The following is a 20,868-nucleotide window of genomic DNA, read 5'->3' on the forward strand; positions in this document are numbered from 1 at the left end:
TTACTTTAAAGATGTATGTGGTTTTATTATGTAGTACTTGCTATCTCCAGTTTATACATGTTGAGTCTTTAGACTCACTAGACTTGATCGATGTAGGTGAGAATGACTTTGAGGAGACGAGGGGTGGGGACCAATGAGCCGGTTTGGACTGCGCATGAGGCTAAACCCGATGACCGTCTATGTTTTAAGATTTTATGCATGACGATTTTAATACTCTGATTTCACGTTATGGTTTACGATGTTTAAACATCGTGTTTTTCTTAGGCAAAATTTATTTGTGATCTCTTTTATTACAAATATTTTGGATGAACAGTTTATTAATGATCGAAATTTGAAAGTTTATTTTGTATTTAAGAAAATTTTTATTTTTCAGCAAATTTTAAATAGTTTAAAAGTACGGTACGTTACAGTTGGTATCAGAGCGGTGTTTTTGTAAATGCACTACAAGAAAAAACAGTTTCAACAACACATCAAAGACAACAGTTTTTATTAAAACCGTTGTCTTTTTACTTTTAACAACGGTTTTAAAAAAACCGTTGTCGTAGCCTAAAAAAATCCGCTCAAAGACAACAGTTTCTTTAAAACCGTTGTCTTTGATATATCTAAGACAACGGTTTTTAAAAATCGCTGTCTATGAGCGTTTTTTTGGGCTACTACAACGATTTTTAAAAACCGTTGTCTATGAGCGTTTTTTTTAGCTACGACAACGGTTTTTAAACTGTTGTCTATTAGCGTTTTTCTTCAAGCTACGACAACGGTTTGTAAAAAACCGTTGTCTTTCAACTGGTTTTTTTATAAATTTGTTGTCAATATTACATTTTGCGATCGTTTAAGCAAAATCTGTCGCTAAAATTAGCGACAATTATACTATACCGTCGCTAATTTAAAACTTGCGACGGTTAAAATATAACCGTCGCTAATTTTAGCGTAAAACCGTCGCCGATGTAAATTTAGCGACGGTTTTGTAAAAAGTGTCGCTAACATTAGAAACGGTTTTTTGTATAACTGTCGCTAATTTTAGCGACAGTTTTAATAATACCGTCGCCGATCTAAAAGTAGCGACAGTTTAGACTTAAATGTCGCTATATTTAGCGACAGTTCTTAATAACCGTTGCTAAATATAGCGACAATTCTTGTAAAAGCGTCGTTAATTTTAAATCGACGACAGTTAGAAAAATAACCGTCGCTATTAGCGACGGTTAAAGTCAAAACTGTCTCAAACTGTCTATAAATATCCCCACCCTCGGTCCATTTTCTACCACACCACTTCACAACACTTAAATTTTTCTCCCTTACACAATTTTAGTTTCGATTCTCTATTTATATTTTAATAAATTTTTAAAATCAAGAAGATAGTATTTTTGACGGTAAATCAAAATTATAATTAGCATAGTAGATTGTGAGTTTTTTTGTATATTTATTAAAATATTAAAAGTGAATTTTTTTTTATTTTACTGAAAAAATTAGCGACGGAAAACATACCAAACCGTCGCTAAAATTAGCGACGATCGTCGCTGTTTAGCGACAGTTTAACATTAAGACCGTCGCTAATTTTAGCGACGGTTTAGGATGATGTCCGTCGCTAATAAATTTGCGACGGTTTTTAAAAAACCGTCGCAAATTGTAACTACCACATCTCTCCAAAACCGTTGTCTTTTAGCGAATGCTTTAACCACAGGACCTTTAACAACGGTTTTACATACCTATGACAACGGTTTTTCACCGTCGTCTTTAGATGTCTACGACAACGGTTTTTCACCGTTGTCTTTGAGCACACTCTTTAACCACAGGACTTTTAACAATAGTTTTATTTGACCTACGACAACGATTTTTAACCATTGTCTTTCGCCTTTTTTTTAGTGAGGGTTATGTCTACTGTCAGTTGCGAGAAGCTCACGAAGTCACACCTCAAGTCTTTTTTGCATTGATCTTAATGTGAAGTCCATCAATGATTAGCTCAAGAGTTTTTGAATTTGATCATCAACAAAACCAATGGCCTCATTTATTTCAATTGATTGATCTTCACATGACATTTGATTAATCAATACTAATTGAGAATTATTCTTCAATGTTTAGTTCAATAGTTCTCAATTGTTATCTTCTAATGTCTCAATTAATGTCAAGTAACACCCAATTGTTATAAAAAAGTGCTAACTTATGGTGAAATATTATGAAATATGATTCATTTTTAGTTTGAATTAAAGGTGTACGATGTCTAATAATGCCCCATCACTATCAGAGATAAAGTGGGTATGAAAGAAAGAAGAAAGAAGAAAGAAGAAAGAAGAAAGAAGAAACAAGAAAGAAGAAAGGGAGTTTAAGTCTATTTTCCGTTGATCTTAATGTGAAGATCGAATACCGCGTCATTTTTCATGCGATTCAAAAGCATTTGATCAACCTCGAAGTAATGCGTACGGCCGACCATAAGAACATATTGTGATAGGTGGTTGCCAAGTAAATTAATATCTTGTTCTTATTTCAAAGCGTATCTGTGTACGTGTATTAATTTATACAAAAGATAATGTCTGTACAAAAGTGAAATATGAATCACAGCCACGTGCCACGTGCCAAAACCCATGCAAGCTTGAAAACTGACACGTGCATGACGTTCCCAATCGTTCTGCGCCTACAAATCCGTGGCAGATTCACTCTTATTCTGAGGAAATCCCAATCATGCAAGCGACAAGAACCGATCAGAAATGCCCGCAGAGGCTGAGGGAGAAGAGAGTGAGTGATTTAACGACGGACATGAAAAGAAGGCTGGTGGAGGTTCCCTACACTGCTTCTTTGGCGGATACCATGAACGCCCTGATAGCCAACAGGGTCTCCGCCGTGCCTGTGGCGGCGCCTCCGGGGCACTGGATCGGTGCCGGTGGTTCCATGATCATGGAGTCCGATAAGCAGACTGGGGTCGCCAGGAAACACTACATAGGCATGGTGACTCTGTTGGATGTTCTGTCTCATATTGCTGTGAATCATCTTGACCTAGTGGCGGGCCAGGCCGGAGAATTCGAGCGGAAGATGCAGGTCCCCGTGTCATCCATTATAGGGCATTGCCTTGAGAGTCTCAGTCTTTGGACGCTTAACTCTAATACCAGGTTTGTTCGTTGTATTCTCTGCTAAGATTGAGTGTTCCTGAGTTTTAAAGCAAACACGGACACTATTAATCTGCATCCGATCCAAAATTGTTAAATTCTTGTTCGAACTTATGTAAACTGAAATTGTACGGAAATTTATGTTGCTTTAAAGATATTGGATACATATGTTTAGAGAATTGAACAGGGTTTACGTTGTTGTGATTCATAAATCCATCTGTTTGTTTCTATAAATTAGATTAATGTGAGAAACGTAAAATAAGTTGAAGAAGCTTCCATTCGTTTATAAATTATATTTCCACCATGTTTTTCATAGTTCTTACATTTTTTTTTTTGGGTAAAAAGCATTAATGGAGGTATTTTAAACTGTTCTGTACAAAATCAGCATATTGGACTGTATGGAAGTCCTAAGCAAAGGAATTCACAGAACTTTAGTCCCAGTGGACAGCAACATGGAAAACGTAGCCGGAGTGGAGCTGGTTGAATTCGCATTCAGCTATAGAATGCTAACTCAAATGGATCTGCTCAAGTACTTGAAAGCACACGAGTCTGAGCTTAAAGGTATTATGGGTCGACGTGTGAGAGAACTCGGAGCCGTGAGTGAGATCGTTTTCGGGGTTACCGATACAACCAAAGTGATTGATGCTATTAAGTGCATGAATATGGCTTCACTCAATGCCGTGCCCATTGTTGAAGCTACGGAGGATATTGAGGAGGATCCTAGCCAGCTTATCAATGTATGTCTATGTACTTTTCCATTTAGAAATATTTAGATTGCTCTGTTCAACTCCATGCCCACGATTAAATCTTTCTCTTCTGTCTTAACTTAAGCTGCTATGTGTCACTATTTCAGGGAAAAGATAGGAAACTTGTGGGAACATTCTCATCCTCTGATCTCCGAGTATGCCCACTATCGCAACTCGAATCCTGCCTCCATTTGAACATCGTCGACTTCATTGAGAAACTCTCAGAGACTCCGCTTCACAAAGCCTGCAACATGAAAAATTCGACGAAAGAACTCATTACCTGCCAACCCGAGTCGCCCCTACAGGAGGTGTTGGACAAGGTCATCAACAACCGTGTTCACCGTGTGTGGGTTGTGGATGAACATGGCATGCTGGCGGGGATTATTTCCCTGACGGATATCATCCACGCAATTCGAGATTGGATGCTTTCGGAGCCGGCATGATCATGCTGATGTGAGTTGTGGTTGGTCTGTTTGGTGTGGTAAAGCGGCCCAGTTTTTTCGTAGTTTTTACCTCTCTCTGTGACGAAGTTTGTATATCGTGTATCTTTGATGAAAATAGAGCTCGGACCGTGTGTTGTTAACAGGTCTGGTTTTCAATATAATATACTGAGGACTGCTAAAATCAGCTTTTTTAGTAGGATTCCTTACGATCTTGTTTTTTGGCTAATTTAGCGTCGGAAATATGTGTGTCTATCTTACATCTGTGGATTGAAGCTTAGAGATGAACAGGAATATGAGGACTTGGTTATCTCTTTAATCGAGTCTTCATTGTATCTCACATCATACTACTAATTTGGGTTCATATCGAACACATCGTCATTATCTGTTAATGGTAAATGTATATCTTTGTTGATGTAACAAACTTTAAAAACCACATGTAATTCCTAAAACGTGATCAAGAAAATCAATTCACCAGTCGTAAACATTGCTTTATTTGGTGCAAAAAAATTAGACATTGTTGCATCATCCAACATCTAATGTTATTACAATTTTAAAAACAGATATATTATCCTTATGTTTCATCATATCCTTATTTTACGGGTCAAAGGGTGTCATGTTGTCATTTCAACAAGATTAAGAAGTTCCTGAATGAAAAATTGTACAAAATAACTTATTTACTACATCTATTAGTATCAACTTAAAATCATACATCGTTATTGCAAGTTCATTAATATATACATATAAAGTTTTGATATGATGCATATTTATCGTGTACATTTATGTGAACACTGATGATATGTCATTGATAAACCCAAATCTTATAGAGATTTTATAGATTTTATTTTATAATATTTATGCTTATCTGGAATTGTTATTCCTTATTTTGTGCATATTTGAACTAATTTTATAATATTTGTAAATTTGAACAAAAGAGAAAAAAAATCTAATTTGAGATATAAGATGAATGTACAAAACTTCAAAAGCAACAAAATACCAAAAGAAAGAAAACAAAATATTCTTATATTTTATTACCTTGAGAATGTTGAAGTTTGGAAGAAAACTCTGCAGATCTTGATAAAGATGAAGTTTCACATTTTAAAAATAAAATTATTCAATTTTGAACTTGACACAGGCTTCAATGATTTAGAGGATTAGGCCCATTAAGTGGAGATAAAAGAACGTACAGGAGAAGTGAAAAAGCAAGAACAGAAGAAAGGAACATAAGACTATGCAAAAGGCGTGAAAAAAGTAGAGCGAGACAGAGACGTGGAAAAGGGAGAGAATAGAAGAAAGGAAAGAAGTGAGCAAAAGCGAAAGACAACAACTGAGAAGAAGAAGAAGAAGAACAATACGGAGGAACATAGAGGCAGAACGCAAAGGAAGACTTGAACACACCAAAATCACTGATAATTCTTCTTATTCCTTTTTTATTATGTTTTCTCTTATAAATTTCAACACGAGTTTTCGATTTTGTTTAAAATTTGTGGAATAAACTTTTATATACTAAGGTCACGATAAGGCCGATGCAAGTTATTTTTAATGTTTTGAGTTTGATTCGATTTTATTATTTATTTTTATTCATTGATTGATATCATTTATCATGTTTTCTTTTAATCTTCCCAATTAAATTGAATATTTGTTGGTTAAACTAAATCGAGAGGCGATATATTAATATTTTCTTCACTACATCAATCAACACATTGTTAAACTGACTAGAAATAGTATTCGGTTTCAGTGTGCAACTTTAGGTTGAGAAACTGAAATTTCACAGCAATTTAATACAGTTGAATCTAATTAAATTCATTTAGCAATTATTGGACTGTTAGATTTAATTTTGTTTATTAATTCGAAAAATTGTTTAATAAATAAATTTGAAAATTTCGACGTGAATTAAGTAATTAATTTATTGAATTTGAATTTGACACGTATATTATAAGCTTGTTTCGGTACCGTTGTGCGCCTTAGTCGTTTTTAAATAATTTGAATTTTCGTCTAAATTAATAGTTTGGATTTTTTTACTTTAGTTAATTTATTTAAATTGTTTAATTTAGTTTTAATTAATTTATCTCATCTCACTTGAATTTGATTAGTCTAAATTAGGAAAAATAATTAATATTCTAGTATTTAAAAATCGATCTTTGTGGATACAATACATGAACTCATCATCCAATTACTATTACTTGACCTAGTCTGCTTGTTAGAATCTCTTTGTTTGAGTGTACTCTTCCTAGTGCATTGAGTTCGTTCACAATGCTACTTACTTTCATCAAATTTATTAATTGATTCTCCGGCTTTCATCTTGATGTTTTTGAACTTCTGAATAGCAACTGAAAGTTTATTTTTCTCGGTCTGCTCATTTCCTTCACACAATTGAATCGACTTCTCCCAAATTTCCTTAGTTGATTTACACATTTTAATTTTGTTGAATGTGTTTTTATCAAGTGTCTTGTACAAGGTGTCCTTAACAACATTGTCCAAGTTAGCCTTTTTTTTAATCTTCTGAAGTCCATTCATCTCGTGGCTTTTCTATACGGTGTGGTTCTCCATCAGTAAGAGCAACAGCTTTGTTGGATTTCATAATCTTCATGGGTTCGTCATTTATGGCATACTACATGTCATCGTCTTGAACAGCTAAATGAGCATGCATTCTGATCTTTTCGTCAAACTCTTCTCTAGAGAACATGAGAATGTTGTTGAATGACGACATGATTATCAGTTTGAGCGTGTGAGAGTATTCGATTCAAGATTAATCTATCTTATAACACTTGATATGATCGGTTAATGCAATTGGAGGGTTTAGAAGGGGGGAGGGGGGGGGGGTTAAATAAACACTCTGACTTTTTACAATCTTTTGAGTATGAATCAATATTTTAATTTAACTGATTCTGAAATCTTGTTTGTTGATATGAATCAGTCAACTGATGATAGTACAGAATTAAACTGAATAATAGATTGAATACTAAGTGTGAGGTGCTTGTAAAAACTGAATAGATAACAAGATAGAACACATGATTTTTATGGATGTTATGAGTCTTCAAATGCTCCTACGTCACCCCTTATATCTCAAGGATATATTTTTCACTAAAAAACTTTGATGTATTACAACAGATCGTAATAATCCACTTTAGTTGCACTTATACACTGTCAAACTGAAACTTTTAGTTTTTCAAATACCTTACGACAAATAAATGAATCGCTCTTAAGGAATAGTCTGAATGCTGCAAATAAATACAATGAAATAAGAGCTTAAGTGTGAGATTTGTAAACTGAGAAATGCTCGAAGAATTTATCGCAACTGATTGATTATCGTAGATAGTTTGTTCAGTACGTTTTCACCAACCTTCTTCAACTGCATCGATCATCTATATATATTATTCGATTCCAACAGTCACATTGAATGCATTTAATTACTAATATCCATAGAATCGTCGTTTAGTTCAAGTTGATGACTTTATCTAACAGTGATACGAAGTATCATACTGTCCTGCTATGTTTCATTTGTTCTGATTTGGTACGAACTGTCAGTCTATCGGCTGATACTACAACTGATGACGTGGCTAACTGATAAGGAGTCAACTGTTCGAAAGATCAGATCAGTTGGACATCATTAGTTCTAACTGATGTCATTACAGTTAAGGATACTTCATTTGATAAAGATTTTACCAGTTCAGTTAAGCAAAGTCTTCAGTTTTATTTACAAATTCGTTAACTGAACTTCATTTCATTGGTTTTAAATCTTCTTTTAGTTACGAGTTCTTGAATGTTTCCAATCAGTTTGGCTGTTCAGTTCTCTTGCAGATTTAATTGCCAAACTCTGAAATTTATAATGTTCCAACAATGTTGAACTGATGAATAAAGGCAAACATTTTGGTATTAGATATACACCAGATATTTCATCTGTCAAGCCCAACGAGTTTGATAACATATTTAGTCAAGCAAGACACAACTCAATAATGGTTAAGCCCTATCAATACTACAAGTGCAAGACTGTTCAAAAGAGATACATGCATACAAATGATGAAAGGAAGGCTAAGCGACATTATTATTCCAACACTTACAGAGCATCACACATACATCAAGCATTGCACAATTAATTTTTGTACAACCTTGTTGAACAAACAGAGTGGTAGGCCAGTCAGACTGATCCAATTGTGGGTTCCTAATGGACTAATCTCATTTGGACCCAAATAGGATTGGGTACCAGTTGATTTACTTTGTGTATGTATAAAAATGAAAGAGAAGGACTGAATAATTAAGTTTGGTACTTGGGCCGTAGATGTTCAAGACACATGACTAGTCAAGCCCAACTGCTATCTGGTTTAAGCAACTATGAAGGGCCGAAGATGACCAAGACCGTGGGTAAAGATAATATTACTCATGAAAACGTCCACTCATGAAAACGTAGTAATTAATGATGTATTACTTGTTGAAAATATATGTTATAATTTGATTAGTATCAATCAACTTTGTGATAATGGTTACTTAGAAGAATTTCGTAAGAACAACGGCTTAATTAAGGATGCTAATAGTCAAATATTGATAACCAAAATTAGAATTTGTAGCACTTATAGAATTGATTGGAATATTAATTATCTAGCCTAACCAAAATATTATGCTGCTATTAATAATGATAAACAGTGGCTATGACATAAAAGACTTAATCATCTAAATTTTAGATCAATTAATAACTTGCGTAAATTAAACCTAGTTGATTGTTTTCCTAACATTGAATTTATTAAAAATAATGTGTGTTCAACATGTCAGTTAGGTAAACATATTCGATCTAGTTTTAAGAATAAAGGTACTAAACTGACTGATAGATGCTTAAAACTCCTGGATATGGTTTTGTTTGGACCTATATATGTTATCAGTTTATGAGGAAGAGATATACACTTGTAATTGTTGTTGATTTTTCTCGATTTATTAGGTGATATTTCTTAGCGGAAAAAGTGTTCTATCATAGTCACTATTTCGATTTATACCATCTGAAATCAGTCAAAGTTTTACATCTTACATTACTTAAAATATGTTGGGGATCGATATAGAGTTTAGAGGAGGGGTTGGATAAACTCGTTCCTTTGTTGGACGTTTTTGCAAAGGGTGCTAGAATCCTGCTAGAGATTATAGCTTATCTTTTTCGAATGTATATCCAGCAGATCACGAAAATTAGGGCGGAAACAATCTGATGGTATGGGGTGAAAACAATAAAACAGTAAGAAGTAGACAGTGATTGTTTCTGGAAGTTCGAAGATGAAATCTTCTACGTCTCCCTTTCTTTTGTTTCCAGAAGGTATCATTAAAAGACTTTGGTTTTTACAATATAACTCTTGTACACACTCACTTCAGTAGGACTTACCCTTAGCCTACTGAAACTCTTAGTTTTACAACACAGTATAACGAATACAACAAAGTTTTGGAAAAGAATATTTCCCAGATTACAGACTCTTCTCAACAAGATGTAGTAAAATGTATAGCTTGTGAAGAGATTACAAAACAGCAGCACAATATGATCTCAGAAGATCAGATAATTGCTTATAACGAGTGTGCTGCTTTTCAGTACGTTTAAGCTTGAGGATTACGAGTAGTTCTTTGATTGCTCAAAAATAACTTTGGATAGATAATGTGTTGCTTGATAATGATAATCGTTGTTCCATAAAGGGTTGAACCTTATATATATAGAAAGCTTTGAATCCAACGTCTATAATAAAAAACGGCTTCTTTGACTTATGAGTAGAATCAGTTTTATCACCTAAAAGGGTCCTGCAGAAAGCTTCGGAATAATCAGTCTTTGTTTCATACCAAAACTAGTAAGGAGCGTTAAATGTCTTTGTCCAACATTAATGGTGCAATTAATACTAGTACTAGATAAAGTAACGGCAACATTTAAGACTTGTAATATTTTTAAAACCCGTTGTCGTAGCCATTTTAAAAATGTTGTTAAAGCCCCTGTGGTTAAAGGGTGCGCTCAAAGACAACGGTTTTTATCCGTTGTTGTAGACACATTTTGCGACGGTTTTTCACGAAAATTAGCGACGGATTTGTGTCAAACTGTCGCTACGTAGCGACGGTTTGCTAAACCGTCGCTAAATATTGGCGACAGTTAGTTCATTAAGACCGTCGCTAATTGTAGCGATGGTTATTTTTTGATTTCCTTCGCTAATATTTTCTGTAAAATAAAAAAAATTACTTTTAATAATATAATGTATTTAAAAAAATTATAATTTCAATAGGCTAACAATATTCAATATCTTAACGAAAACTTAAAAATTTATAAAAAAATAAAGGGAAAAAATTTACTTGAAAGCGAAACTGAAATCGTGTACAAAAAATTCAAGTGTTTTGAAATGGTGTGTGTTAAAATGGACCGAATGGGAGGTATTTATAGATATTTTGCGACGATTTTTGTATAAACTGTCGCTAGTAGGGGTGTTCAAACTTCGGATAAAACCGAAAAAACCGAAAATTCAAACCGAAAAAACCGAACACCGAACCAAACTTAAAGCCGAATTTTGTAATTCGGATATAAATGTTAAACCGAAGTTTATTTGGTTCGATTTCGGATTATATATGTCAAAACCGGAAAAACCGAAATTTCATTAAATTAATAATTTTTTTATATTTTTATTTATATTATATATTTTGATATGATATTTAATGAATGAAAAACCATTTTGAACAATTTTTAGTTGATTGTTGTTTGTTTAATTAATTTAGACATCATATTTAAATATTTTACTAAGAAAATATGTAGAAAGTTAACATATTATATTTTACAATATATTTATATTATTAATTAAAATAATTATACCAAAACCGAATTTACCGATCGAAATAACCGAACTTTTTTGTTAGAAAACCGAACCAAACCGAAGAAAAATGGTTCGGATATCGGATTATATATATTTAAAACCGAAAACCGAACNTGTTTGTTTAATTAATTTAGACATCATATTTAAATATTTTACTAAGAAAATATGTAGAAAGTTAACATATTATATTTTACAATATATTTATATTATTAATTAAAATAATTATACCAAAACCGAATTTACCGATCGAAATAACCGAACTTTTTTGTTAGAAAACCGAACCAAACCGAAGAAAAATGGTTCGGATATCGGATTATATATATTTAAAACCGAAAACCGAACTAAAAAATCGAAAACCGAACCGAACCGACCGATGAACACCCCTAGTCGCTAGTAGCGACGGTGTAGCCACAAACCGTCGCAATTTTAAATTTTGCGACAGTTTTTTTAAAATCGTCGCTATACGTAGCGACGGGTTTGATAAAATCGTCGCTAAATTTAGCGACGGTGTCATCAAACCGTCGCTAAATTTAAAACATGCGACGGATTTAATTAAACTGTCGCTACATAAAGCGACGGATTTTGTACCGTCGCTAACTTTAGCGACGATTTATATTAAACCGTCGCTATTTTTAAATTATTCAGCAAACCCGTCGCTAAATACGTTGTAAATCACTTTTTTCAACAACAGTTGTCTAAAACTGTTATCGATTGTAAAAAAAAAACGCTCATAGACAACATTTCTATAAACCGTTGTCTTTGACCATAAAAAACGCTCAAAGACAACGATTTTATAGAACCGATGTCATTGACCCTAAAAACCGTTGTCTTTGACCCCCAAAAGACAACGGTTTTTCATAGAGACGCACCTACGACAACGGTTTTCACTAAAACCGTTGTTAAAAAGCATACAACAACGGCTTTAGTGAAAACCGTTGTCGTAGGTGCGTTGTTGATTTTCAATTTTCTTGTAGTGAACGATCAAACAAAAGACGTTAAGTTACGCTTCTGTTTAAGCTAAGTTCTGCTTCTGCTTTTGCTTTTTATAAGTCGATAAGTACTCATAAAGTACTACTTCTGTTTAAGCGATATGATAGCTTCTGCTTATAATACTGTCTTCTGATTTAGCTATCACGGTCTACTGGTTTTGAATCTCATCACCACAATTAAATTAAGTCTACTAATTTCCCTCTTTGTGGTGATGCCAAAACCTAGATGTTAGTAAAGATGAAGAACAACAGTTATATCAAAAAGCATATATCAATTATAACAAAATAATTGATAAGTAAATACATGAAAGAGTTCAAAAAGAGTTTCAAAAATTTAATCATCAGTGCCAATATCTCTGAACATCGTTTCCTCATCCTGAGGATCTTGACTTTTGAAGGAAGATTCTGCATGATGTCCTCCAGTTCTTCCTTCTTCTGTCCTACCTTCTGCTTTCTCCTTTTTGGCATCACTGGCCTAAATTCGAGAAAGCAAATCATCCACCCGGCCAGTAAGAGTTTGAATACCGTGATTCATCATCTCCAGATATGGTGCTTGATTCGAAACTCGTTCATTAAGATCATGAAAGGATTAAGATTGAGACTCAATCTTGGCATCAATAGTTTCAAGTTTCGAATCCATAGCTTCAACTTTGTTGGAGACTGAGCGAATAGATGAATCATGATCAGAGACAGTTTTAATGAACTCAGTTTGACCGATCAAGAAGTTACATTGACTTGCGCAAATAGATTGCCTGAACACACTGGTTTCAGCATGCAGCTTGGCCAACTATTCTGCCGTGCGAATGACTTCTTTGTAAATGCGGTCACGGAAGAATTTGGTGGCACTAACTTCTCCAGCATGTTCATAGGTTAACTGTTTCACTCTCTTGGAAATATTGCTGGGATTTCTTTGTAGAATATCTATCTCAAATTCAAGATTAAACTGTTCTTCTGGGGATGGAGTTCTTTCCAGCATACGCTGTTTGATCTCTGTAAGATGAGCGATGTGAACAGGAGAACCAACAGGAGCGACAATCAAAGCATTAGAAGTGACAGTTTCTGGTGGAGCAGCAGATGGAGCAGTAGACTGTTTCGCAGAAGTTCCTCCAAAAACAGTAGTTTTTTCAAGAGCTGCACTCTCTTTTGGTTGGGCAACTTCAGTGGTTTCCAGTGGCTCAACAGCTGGAATAGATTCAGATGGAATATTCAAAAGAGCTTCCATTTCTGCTTGGTGTTCATCAGAAAATATCTCCAAATTTGACAGTGATTGAGATGGAACAGCATCTGATTCTTCCATTGGTTGATCTGCTGGTTGAGCTTCTGAATGTACCACATCAACAACCTGAGCTGCTTCTGGTGCAGTAGAAGTAGCAAGAACAATAGATTGAATTACTTTATCAACTAAAGCCAATTTACGAATAGAAATAAGAGATGATGACTGAGTAGGCAATGTCGGGGATGCAGGAGTACTGGAGACCTTAGCTCCTGAAGGAGCTGTGGTCCTTTCCTCAACTGGCTTAATCCGAAGAATGTTTGGGACAAAACCTACTTGGTACTCCAAAGGCTCCGCAAAAGCCTTTTCCTGAGCAAGAAGTTGCTCATTCATCACTCTCAATCGGTCAGTAAAAATTTGAATCACATTCTGATCTTGGATAGCAGTAGGATTTACGGGATCAAAATTTGACTTTAAAGTCTTCAAAACCGAATCCAGCTTTCGATGCTTGAGTTGATCAAGAATGTAACTCCTTCTGTTGATAGACCCAGTCACATTTTTGGTCTTATCAGAAGCAAAGATATGATTTTCATTCTTCACCATTTTTGCGTAGGCACCTGGTGTTCTTAGATATGTGATTGGGTGGAAAACTCTAACATTAAGCCAATCATCGAAGAAGATAATGTCTTCACTAGCAGATTTATCTATTTCATCCATGTGAAGATCAATGGCAGTATGAACAAATGACTTGGCGCCATGAATTTGTGGTTCTTCGATGAGTTTTCCCTTGCCTTTGTCTAATGATGCAGGCAGCACGGTCTAAAGGCAGAAGACCCACGTCTGAGAGTCGGAAAAGAAGTTGAAGTGGTTGCAGTGGAGGCAGCTGCTGGTTTTGAGGAGGGGACAAATTTTGTTTTTGATGAGGTAACTTCTGGAAAAGCTTGTCTCAACGGGACAGTATCAAGGTCAGCATGGACGAAATATGGTTCTGGGTTCTGGGTTTCTTTTTGCTTGGGGTAGTTGGGAGTGAGGCTTTGGTTGGAGCAGCAGACTCTTCAGATATGGTCTTGTCTGAATCAGTCACGACAACTACTCTCTTCCTCTTGATTTTTTTCTGAGGGCTTGAGCCTCAGTTTGAGTGTCACCAATTTCCTTTTTCACGGCAACAAACTCAGCCACATATGGCTTTGGCCTTAAAGCAAGTACATTATCGGCATCGGTCGTTGTGACATAAGAACCATCTGGTTCAGAAGTCAGTGAAAAACCAGCATCCTTCAACATCTTGTTGATCTGAACAGCAAAACCAGTACCTTTCCTCACAATCATATCCTTCATGATTTTGAACAGGAAACGGTTCCAATCCATTTTAGCTTCAGAAAAGATGGCTATCATCACTTGAACTTTTTCTTTGGTGAGCTTATCAAAAGTACCAGCCTTGACCAGAAGCGCCTTTAACACAATATCGGCGAGTAATTGATTCTCCATCTTCGGAAGCTTCTTAAAGCAAGAGAGAGAGTTCCACTCCAGAAGCTGAGAATGTGGTAAGGGCAGCAGACATATCCTCCTTAGAAATAACCGACCAATCAAAAGTACCTGAGAATGGGAGAAGGAATGTGGATCCCAGAAGTGCGGCATCAATGGTTATGGATGCATCTCCCTGTAAGTAAATGATCTTCCCATCCTCAACGATCTCTTTAGCATAGAAATCCAAGAGGGTAGTTTTGTGGATGATAGCGGGTGCTTCCAAAAATCTTCTGAGACCAGATTTTTCAATGGCTTGAACATCTTAACAAGGTTTTCATCCTTGATGTTCAGAACTGATGCAAAGTTGACTTGGTAAGCATTGAGTGTATAAGCTCCAGCCATTTCTGCAAATAAGATAGATTCGAAGTAGATTATATAGTAGAGTAATGCGAGAGAAAGCAGTAGCTAGTATGCAATAATCTGAAATCGTAAAAGTTGAAATGAGAGAGAAGAGGCGGTAATTATTCAAAATGTACAGCCGTCAGTGAAAACATAAGGGCACATGTCAATATGTTTACGGTTGAGTTTTTGAAAAGTTAAACAGAGAGTGTAAGGTAAGTCAATGATTTTAAATTTTTTTAAAAAATCAAAGAAAAGAGCAGGCTGTCCAAGCTGTTACTAAAAGAAATCAGAAGATGATTTATCGTCTTATGATAATTTCTACTGGGAGTCATAAAGTACTGAAATATATCCAGTACCTTGATAAAAATCAGTAGACACATTGTTTTATCGAAAAGACAAATCTCCTTTTGTTTTTGACAAATCACGGAAATATCAGTCAATAAAAAATATTCCCCCTAAATTAATGCAAATAAATAAATAATAAAAGTGAAGATTCGATATCCGAGGGAATGATAGATGACTCTTGATATTCATGCAGGAGGTGAGTAGTCAAATGACTATTCGACTTCCCCGAGGATGAATATAAATACCTGCAAACATACACAAATAAAATCATTTTAGTTACTTAACAAATGAATAGTGCAGGTAATTCATCTGAGTCTTCTCCGGAGTCGGATACAGCAGAGGAGTTCCAAAAGCAACTTCCGGCGTCTCGTAAGAAGATGTTTGAAGAAATCGTTCTCCAAGAGATGAAGACTTGGAATAAATTCCTTGACCTGTAATCTGAATAATCACTTAGATTATTCTACTTAATTAGATAACAGCTGCGGAATCATCCCGTTCAACCACCATGATCACGCAAAGAGAGGGGGTGATTCCAGTATTTTTTAGGATTTCTTTTGTAAATCTCAGTACTACTTATATCAAAAATTGTAATAGCTTATCTATCGTAACGCATCTGATTTTATGAATGAAATACTTCATTTTGTCATACTTCTTGTTATCTACTGTTTTTACTAAATGCATAAGAAAGACAACAGAAGATAGTAATCAGTAGTTAAGTTAAATCAATTAAACCAAGAACATTATGAAAATAAGAAAACTTATTCTCAGGCAGAGGTTTTGTAAAGATTTCTGCTGCTTGTTGATCAGTAGGGACATATTCAAGAAGAATGTCCTTCTTCTGCACATGATCTCTTTTAAAATGATGTCTGATGTCAATGTGCTTTGTTCTGGAATGAAGTACTGGATTGTGAGTAATAGCTATAGCATTGGTATTGTCACAGAATATAGGTGATTCAGAGGCTTGAACTCCATAGTCCTTAAGTTGTTGCATCCAAAGCAATTGAAAGCAACAGCTTCCAGCAGCAAAGTATTCTGCTTCTGCAGTAGACGTGGCTATGGAAGTCTGCTTTTTACTGAACCAAGAGATCAACCTATCACCAAGAAATTGACAAAAACCACTAGTGCTCTTTCTATCAAGTTTGCAACCTGCATAGTCAGCATCTAAATATCCACTAAGATTGAAAGAAGAATCATTGGGATACCATAGGCCGACATTTTGAGTACCCTTCAAATATTTCAGAATTCGTTGAGCAGCAATATAATGCGATTGCTTAGGGTTAGACTAAAATCTTGCACAAATACAAACAACAAACATAATATCAGGTCTATTGGTAGTAAGATATAACAATGAACCAATAAGACCACGATACTGAGTTACCTCTACTGAAATTCCACTTTCATCTTTATCGAGTTTAATATATGAGCTCATTGGAGTGGAAGCAGCAGAGCATGTTTCCATGCCAAACTTTTTCAGTAGTTCATTTGTGTACTTAGCCTGATTTATGAAGATTCATGTATCACGTTGCTTAATCTGCAGTCCTAGGAAGAATGTCAATTCTCCCATCATGCTCATTTTGAATTGTTCCTGCATTATCTTAGCAAACTTTTCACACAATTTGGGGTTAGTTGACCCAAAGATAATGTCATCAACATAAATCTGTACTAATAGAATGTGATTGTTTTAAACTAAAGTGAATAAAGTCTTGTCTACTGTGTCAATTGTAAAATCATGATTGACAAGAAATTGTGAGAGAGTGTCATACCAAGCTCTCGGTGCCTGTTTCAAACCATACAAGACTTTGTGTAATTTAAAGACATGATGCGGTAAGAAATGATCAATAAAACCTGGATGTTGTTCAACGTAAACTTCTTCTTGCAGTAGACCATTTAGGAAGGCACTCTCCACATCCATCTGTAAACTTTGAAGTTCTTAAAAGCAGCAAAGGCTAAGAATATTCTGATTGCTTCAAGCCTTACTACTGGTGCATAGGTCTCATCATAGTATTCCTTCTTCTTGTATGAAACCTTGAGCCACCAGTCTTGCTTTATTTCTAACCACAGTACCTTCTTCATTTAGCTTGTTTCTAAATACCCATCGAGTTCCAATAACTGCTTGATGAGACGGTCTAGGTACAAGAAACCACACTTCATTTCTTTTAAATTGATTCAACGCTTCTTGCATCGCTTCAATCCAGCTGGGATCCAGAAGAGCTTCTTCAATCTTCTTTGGTTCATCCTGAGAAATAAAAGCAGCATGCATATATTCATTTATCATTTGCCTTCTGGTTCTTAGTGGAGCTGCTGGATTTCCAATAACCAAAGATGAAAGATGTGATTTCCTCCAAATAAAGGGTTTTAGAGGGATTTCTTCTTGATTTTTAGAGGGATTTCTTCCTGATTTATTGGATTTGGATCAAGCTCAGGTAAAGCAGTAGTAGGTTCTGGAATGTCAGCTACTGGTTCTGGTACATCCTATATCTGAACAACTAGTTCTACCAGAGGAATGTCTGGTTCTGGATTTTGAGCATCTTTGACACTTGGTTCTGCATCATCTTCACTATCCAGTTCCATATGGATTCTGTCTAATATGTTACTCAAATTTGATATGTTTGAAATTTCAGGAGTACTGATATCTTCATTAAAGACAACATGAGCAGATTCTTCAACATTAAGAGTTCTATTATTGAAAACTCTAAATGCTTTGCTTACTGCTGAATATCCCAGAAAAACTCCAGCATCTGATTTTGAATCAAATGCAGACATAATTTTTACCATTATTATGCACAAAACATCAGTAACCAAACACATGAAAATATGATACATTAGGCTTACTCCCTTTCCATATCTCACATGTAATCTGATTATGCCTCTTGTTGATCATGGTTCTGTTTTGTGTATAGCATGCTGTGTTGATAGCTTCTGCCCAGAAGCGCTGAGAGATGTCTGCATCTGCTAGCATTGTTCTAGCAGCTTCTTTAAGAGTTCTGTTTCTCCTCTCAGCTACTCTATTTTGTTGAGGCGTAATGGACAGCTAAATATTCATGATGAATACCATGTTCATCCAAATATAACTCAAGAATTTTGTTAGTAAATTCACTGCCCCGATCACTTCTGATTTTAATGACAGAAACAGATTTTTCATTTTGAATCTTTTTCAGAAGCTTGATCAGGAGGCCACTGGTTTGATCTTTTCCAGCAAGAAAAATTACCCAAGTAAATCTAGAAAAATCATCAACAACAACAAAACTATATTTCATTCCCCCTAAGCTCATGATATGGATTGGACCAAACAAATCCATATGCAATAATTCGAAACATCTTGATGTTGATTTACTAACTTTATTCTTGAAGCTAGATCTTACTAGTTTGCCAAGTTGACATGCAGAACATACATGATTTTTAACCAAATTAATATCAGGAAAACCATCAACTATATTCTGCTTCTTAAGATTATTGATTGACTTAAAGTTAAAATGATTCAATCTCTTATTCCAGAGCCATTGTTTATCACTAAGGGAGGCAACTAAACATGCAGGAACATTAACATGATCTTTGTTCTGTAGAGGCCTAAAAATCCTTACTTGAAAATTTGCGGAAAATTTAAAATTTTTCTTTTAAAATAAATGGAGTGCCTCATTCATACCAAAAACTGATAAAATGTTTAACGTTCAAAACAGCAGCGGAAGAAATTATTACTTGCCAAAATAACAAGTTAAAGTATTCAATAACTAATAAAATATTTGAGCATCAAAATGGCAAGTGCTGAAACTGAGGTCCTCGGGTGCCACTACTGCCAACTCGAGCTAGCTCACTGGTCCCCGCCCTCGATCCCGACATCATCAGTACCTACAACAATCAAGTCTAGTGAGTCTAAAGACTCAACATGCATATATCGTAAATAACGAGTAAATATAGTAAAATTTGCATGGGAGTAAAATTTCATGTCATGAGGCATATCGTAAAATGTCGTGTCATGATTAATTATAATACGTGCATAGCTGAACTGAAAATCATAGTGAAACTGTTTGCTCCTTGGAGCCCTGTACTGAAATAGCATATAATAATTTTCTGTGAGATTATGGTCTACGCAAGTGGTCCCTGAACTGAACTGAACTGAGCTGACCGATACTGGTGACCGGACCGATACTGGGGATCGGATTTACGTCTGATCAGACTACTGCCACAGTACTGGGTGAAACAACTGAACTGACCGGTAACTGGTGACCGGGCCGATACTGGGGACCGGACTTAAGCATGATAGTAAAGTGACCACAAGCAATATCGCATAAATCTCAAAATTTGTATTTTTGCACGTAATATAATTAAATAACTGAATTAAATATCCTGTACCCATTTTACTGCTTGGATTGGATCGCTCCCAGGCTCGCTGCAACCTAAATATGCCATGAAAAATATGCAATAGATTTATGGGACCAAACTATACAATAACCTTCAAAAATGTGACAATTACGCCTACCGACTTCGTATTAAATCATGACTCCGAGCCAACCCGAACCAACACTGAACCATCATGTAGTCATGATTAAAATACGTCTAAAATGATCAAATAATGCTCCTAAAATGGTGAGGGCCGAAATCTAGGTGAATGGAGGCCAAAACATGAAACGCTCTTTCGAGAGTCAATTTGGCACATCGCACCGTAAATTCTCGTACGACCTCAAAAATGATCCGAATCACGAACGGTCAAAAACATGACCTTCCTAACTCGATGAGGCACTGTCCAGTCCAAGGCCATGGGCTAAAAGCCAACCAAGAACTCGAACGAGCCACTGAACCGTCACAGCAAGTTGCTGTCCAGAAATACAGCAGCTGTGCTTTGGTTTCTTGCGTCGATTGCGAGGCTAATGGCCATTGGGGCTTGAACCACCGACCAAAATCTCTTACCAACATCCCAAGGAATGATTTGAACCATGGCTAAGGGCCCTAGGCCAGCCACCATTCGCACCATTCCAGCAACAACTCGAAAGATTCACCCGAGAGCACAAATTCTGCGCGTCGGGCATTGTTCTTGTTTTGCTGTCACGGATCGTTCCAGTGGCCATTTGATTGACCATGGCACGATCTAGACATCTAGAGGTATGGTATGAACCGTGGTTAAGGGCCATAGGCCAACCAAGATCCACACCATCCCACCAAATTCGAAATACACATGCTGTCAAAATGAGAAGCCGAAGGGGGGCTGGGGCTGTTCTTGCACTTTTAATTAAAAACCGATGCACCATGGACCAAGCCTCCAAAAGGGCGACTTAGTCACGTCTTAGACACACTAGGGAAGTGTTCTAACCATGGCTATAGGCCCCTAGGGCAGCCATGATCAAAAACCTTTCCCTTTGGCAGCAAA

The 20,868-nt window shown here is 35.8% G+C and overlaps 1 protein-coding gene across 1 annotated transcript; it reads left to right on the forward strand.

Moving 5' to 3' along the window:
- Positions 1–2,674: 2,674 nt before the first annotated feature.
- On the forward strand, positions 2,675–4,501 carry LOC140960391 (SNF1-related protein kinase regulatory subunit gamma-like PV42a). Its single transcript, XM_073418642.1, has 3 exons — positions 2,675–3,098; positions 3,481–3,832; positions 3,949–4,501. The coding sequence occupies exons 1-3, from the start codon at positions 2,749–2,751 to the stop codon at positions 4,282–4,284; spliced, it is 1,038 nt and encodes a 345-aa protein (XP_073274743.1). The 5' UTR covers positions 2,675–2,748; the 3' UTR covers positions 4,285–4,501.
- Positions 4,502–20,868: the final 16,367 nt, after the last annotated feature.

Source organism: Primulina huaijiensis, chromosome 15 (assembly GCF_012295235.1).
Source record: "Primulina huaijiensis isolate GDHJ02 chromosome 15, ASM1229523v2, whole genome shotgun sequence".
Classification (NCBI taxonomy): domain Eukaryota; kingdom Viridiplantae; phylum Streptophyta; class Magnoliopsida; order Lamiales; family Gesneriaceae; genus Primulina; species Primulina huaijiensis.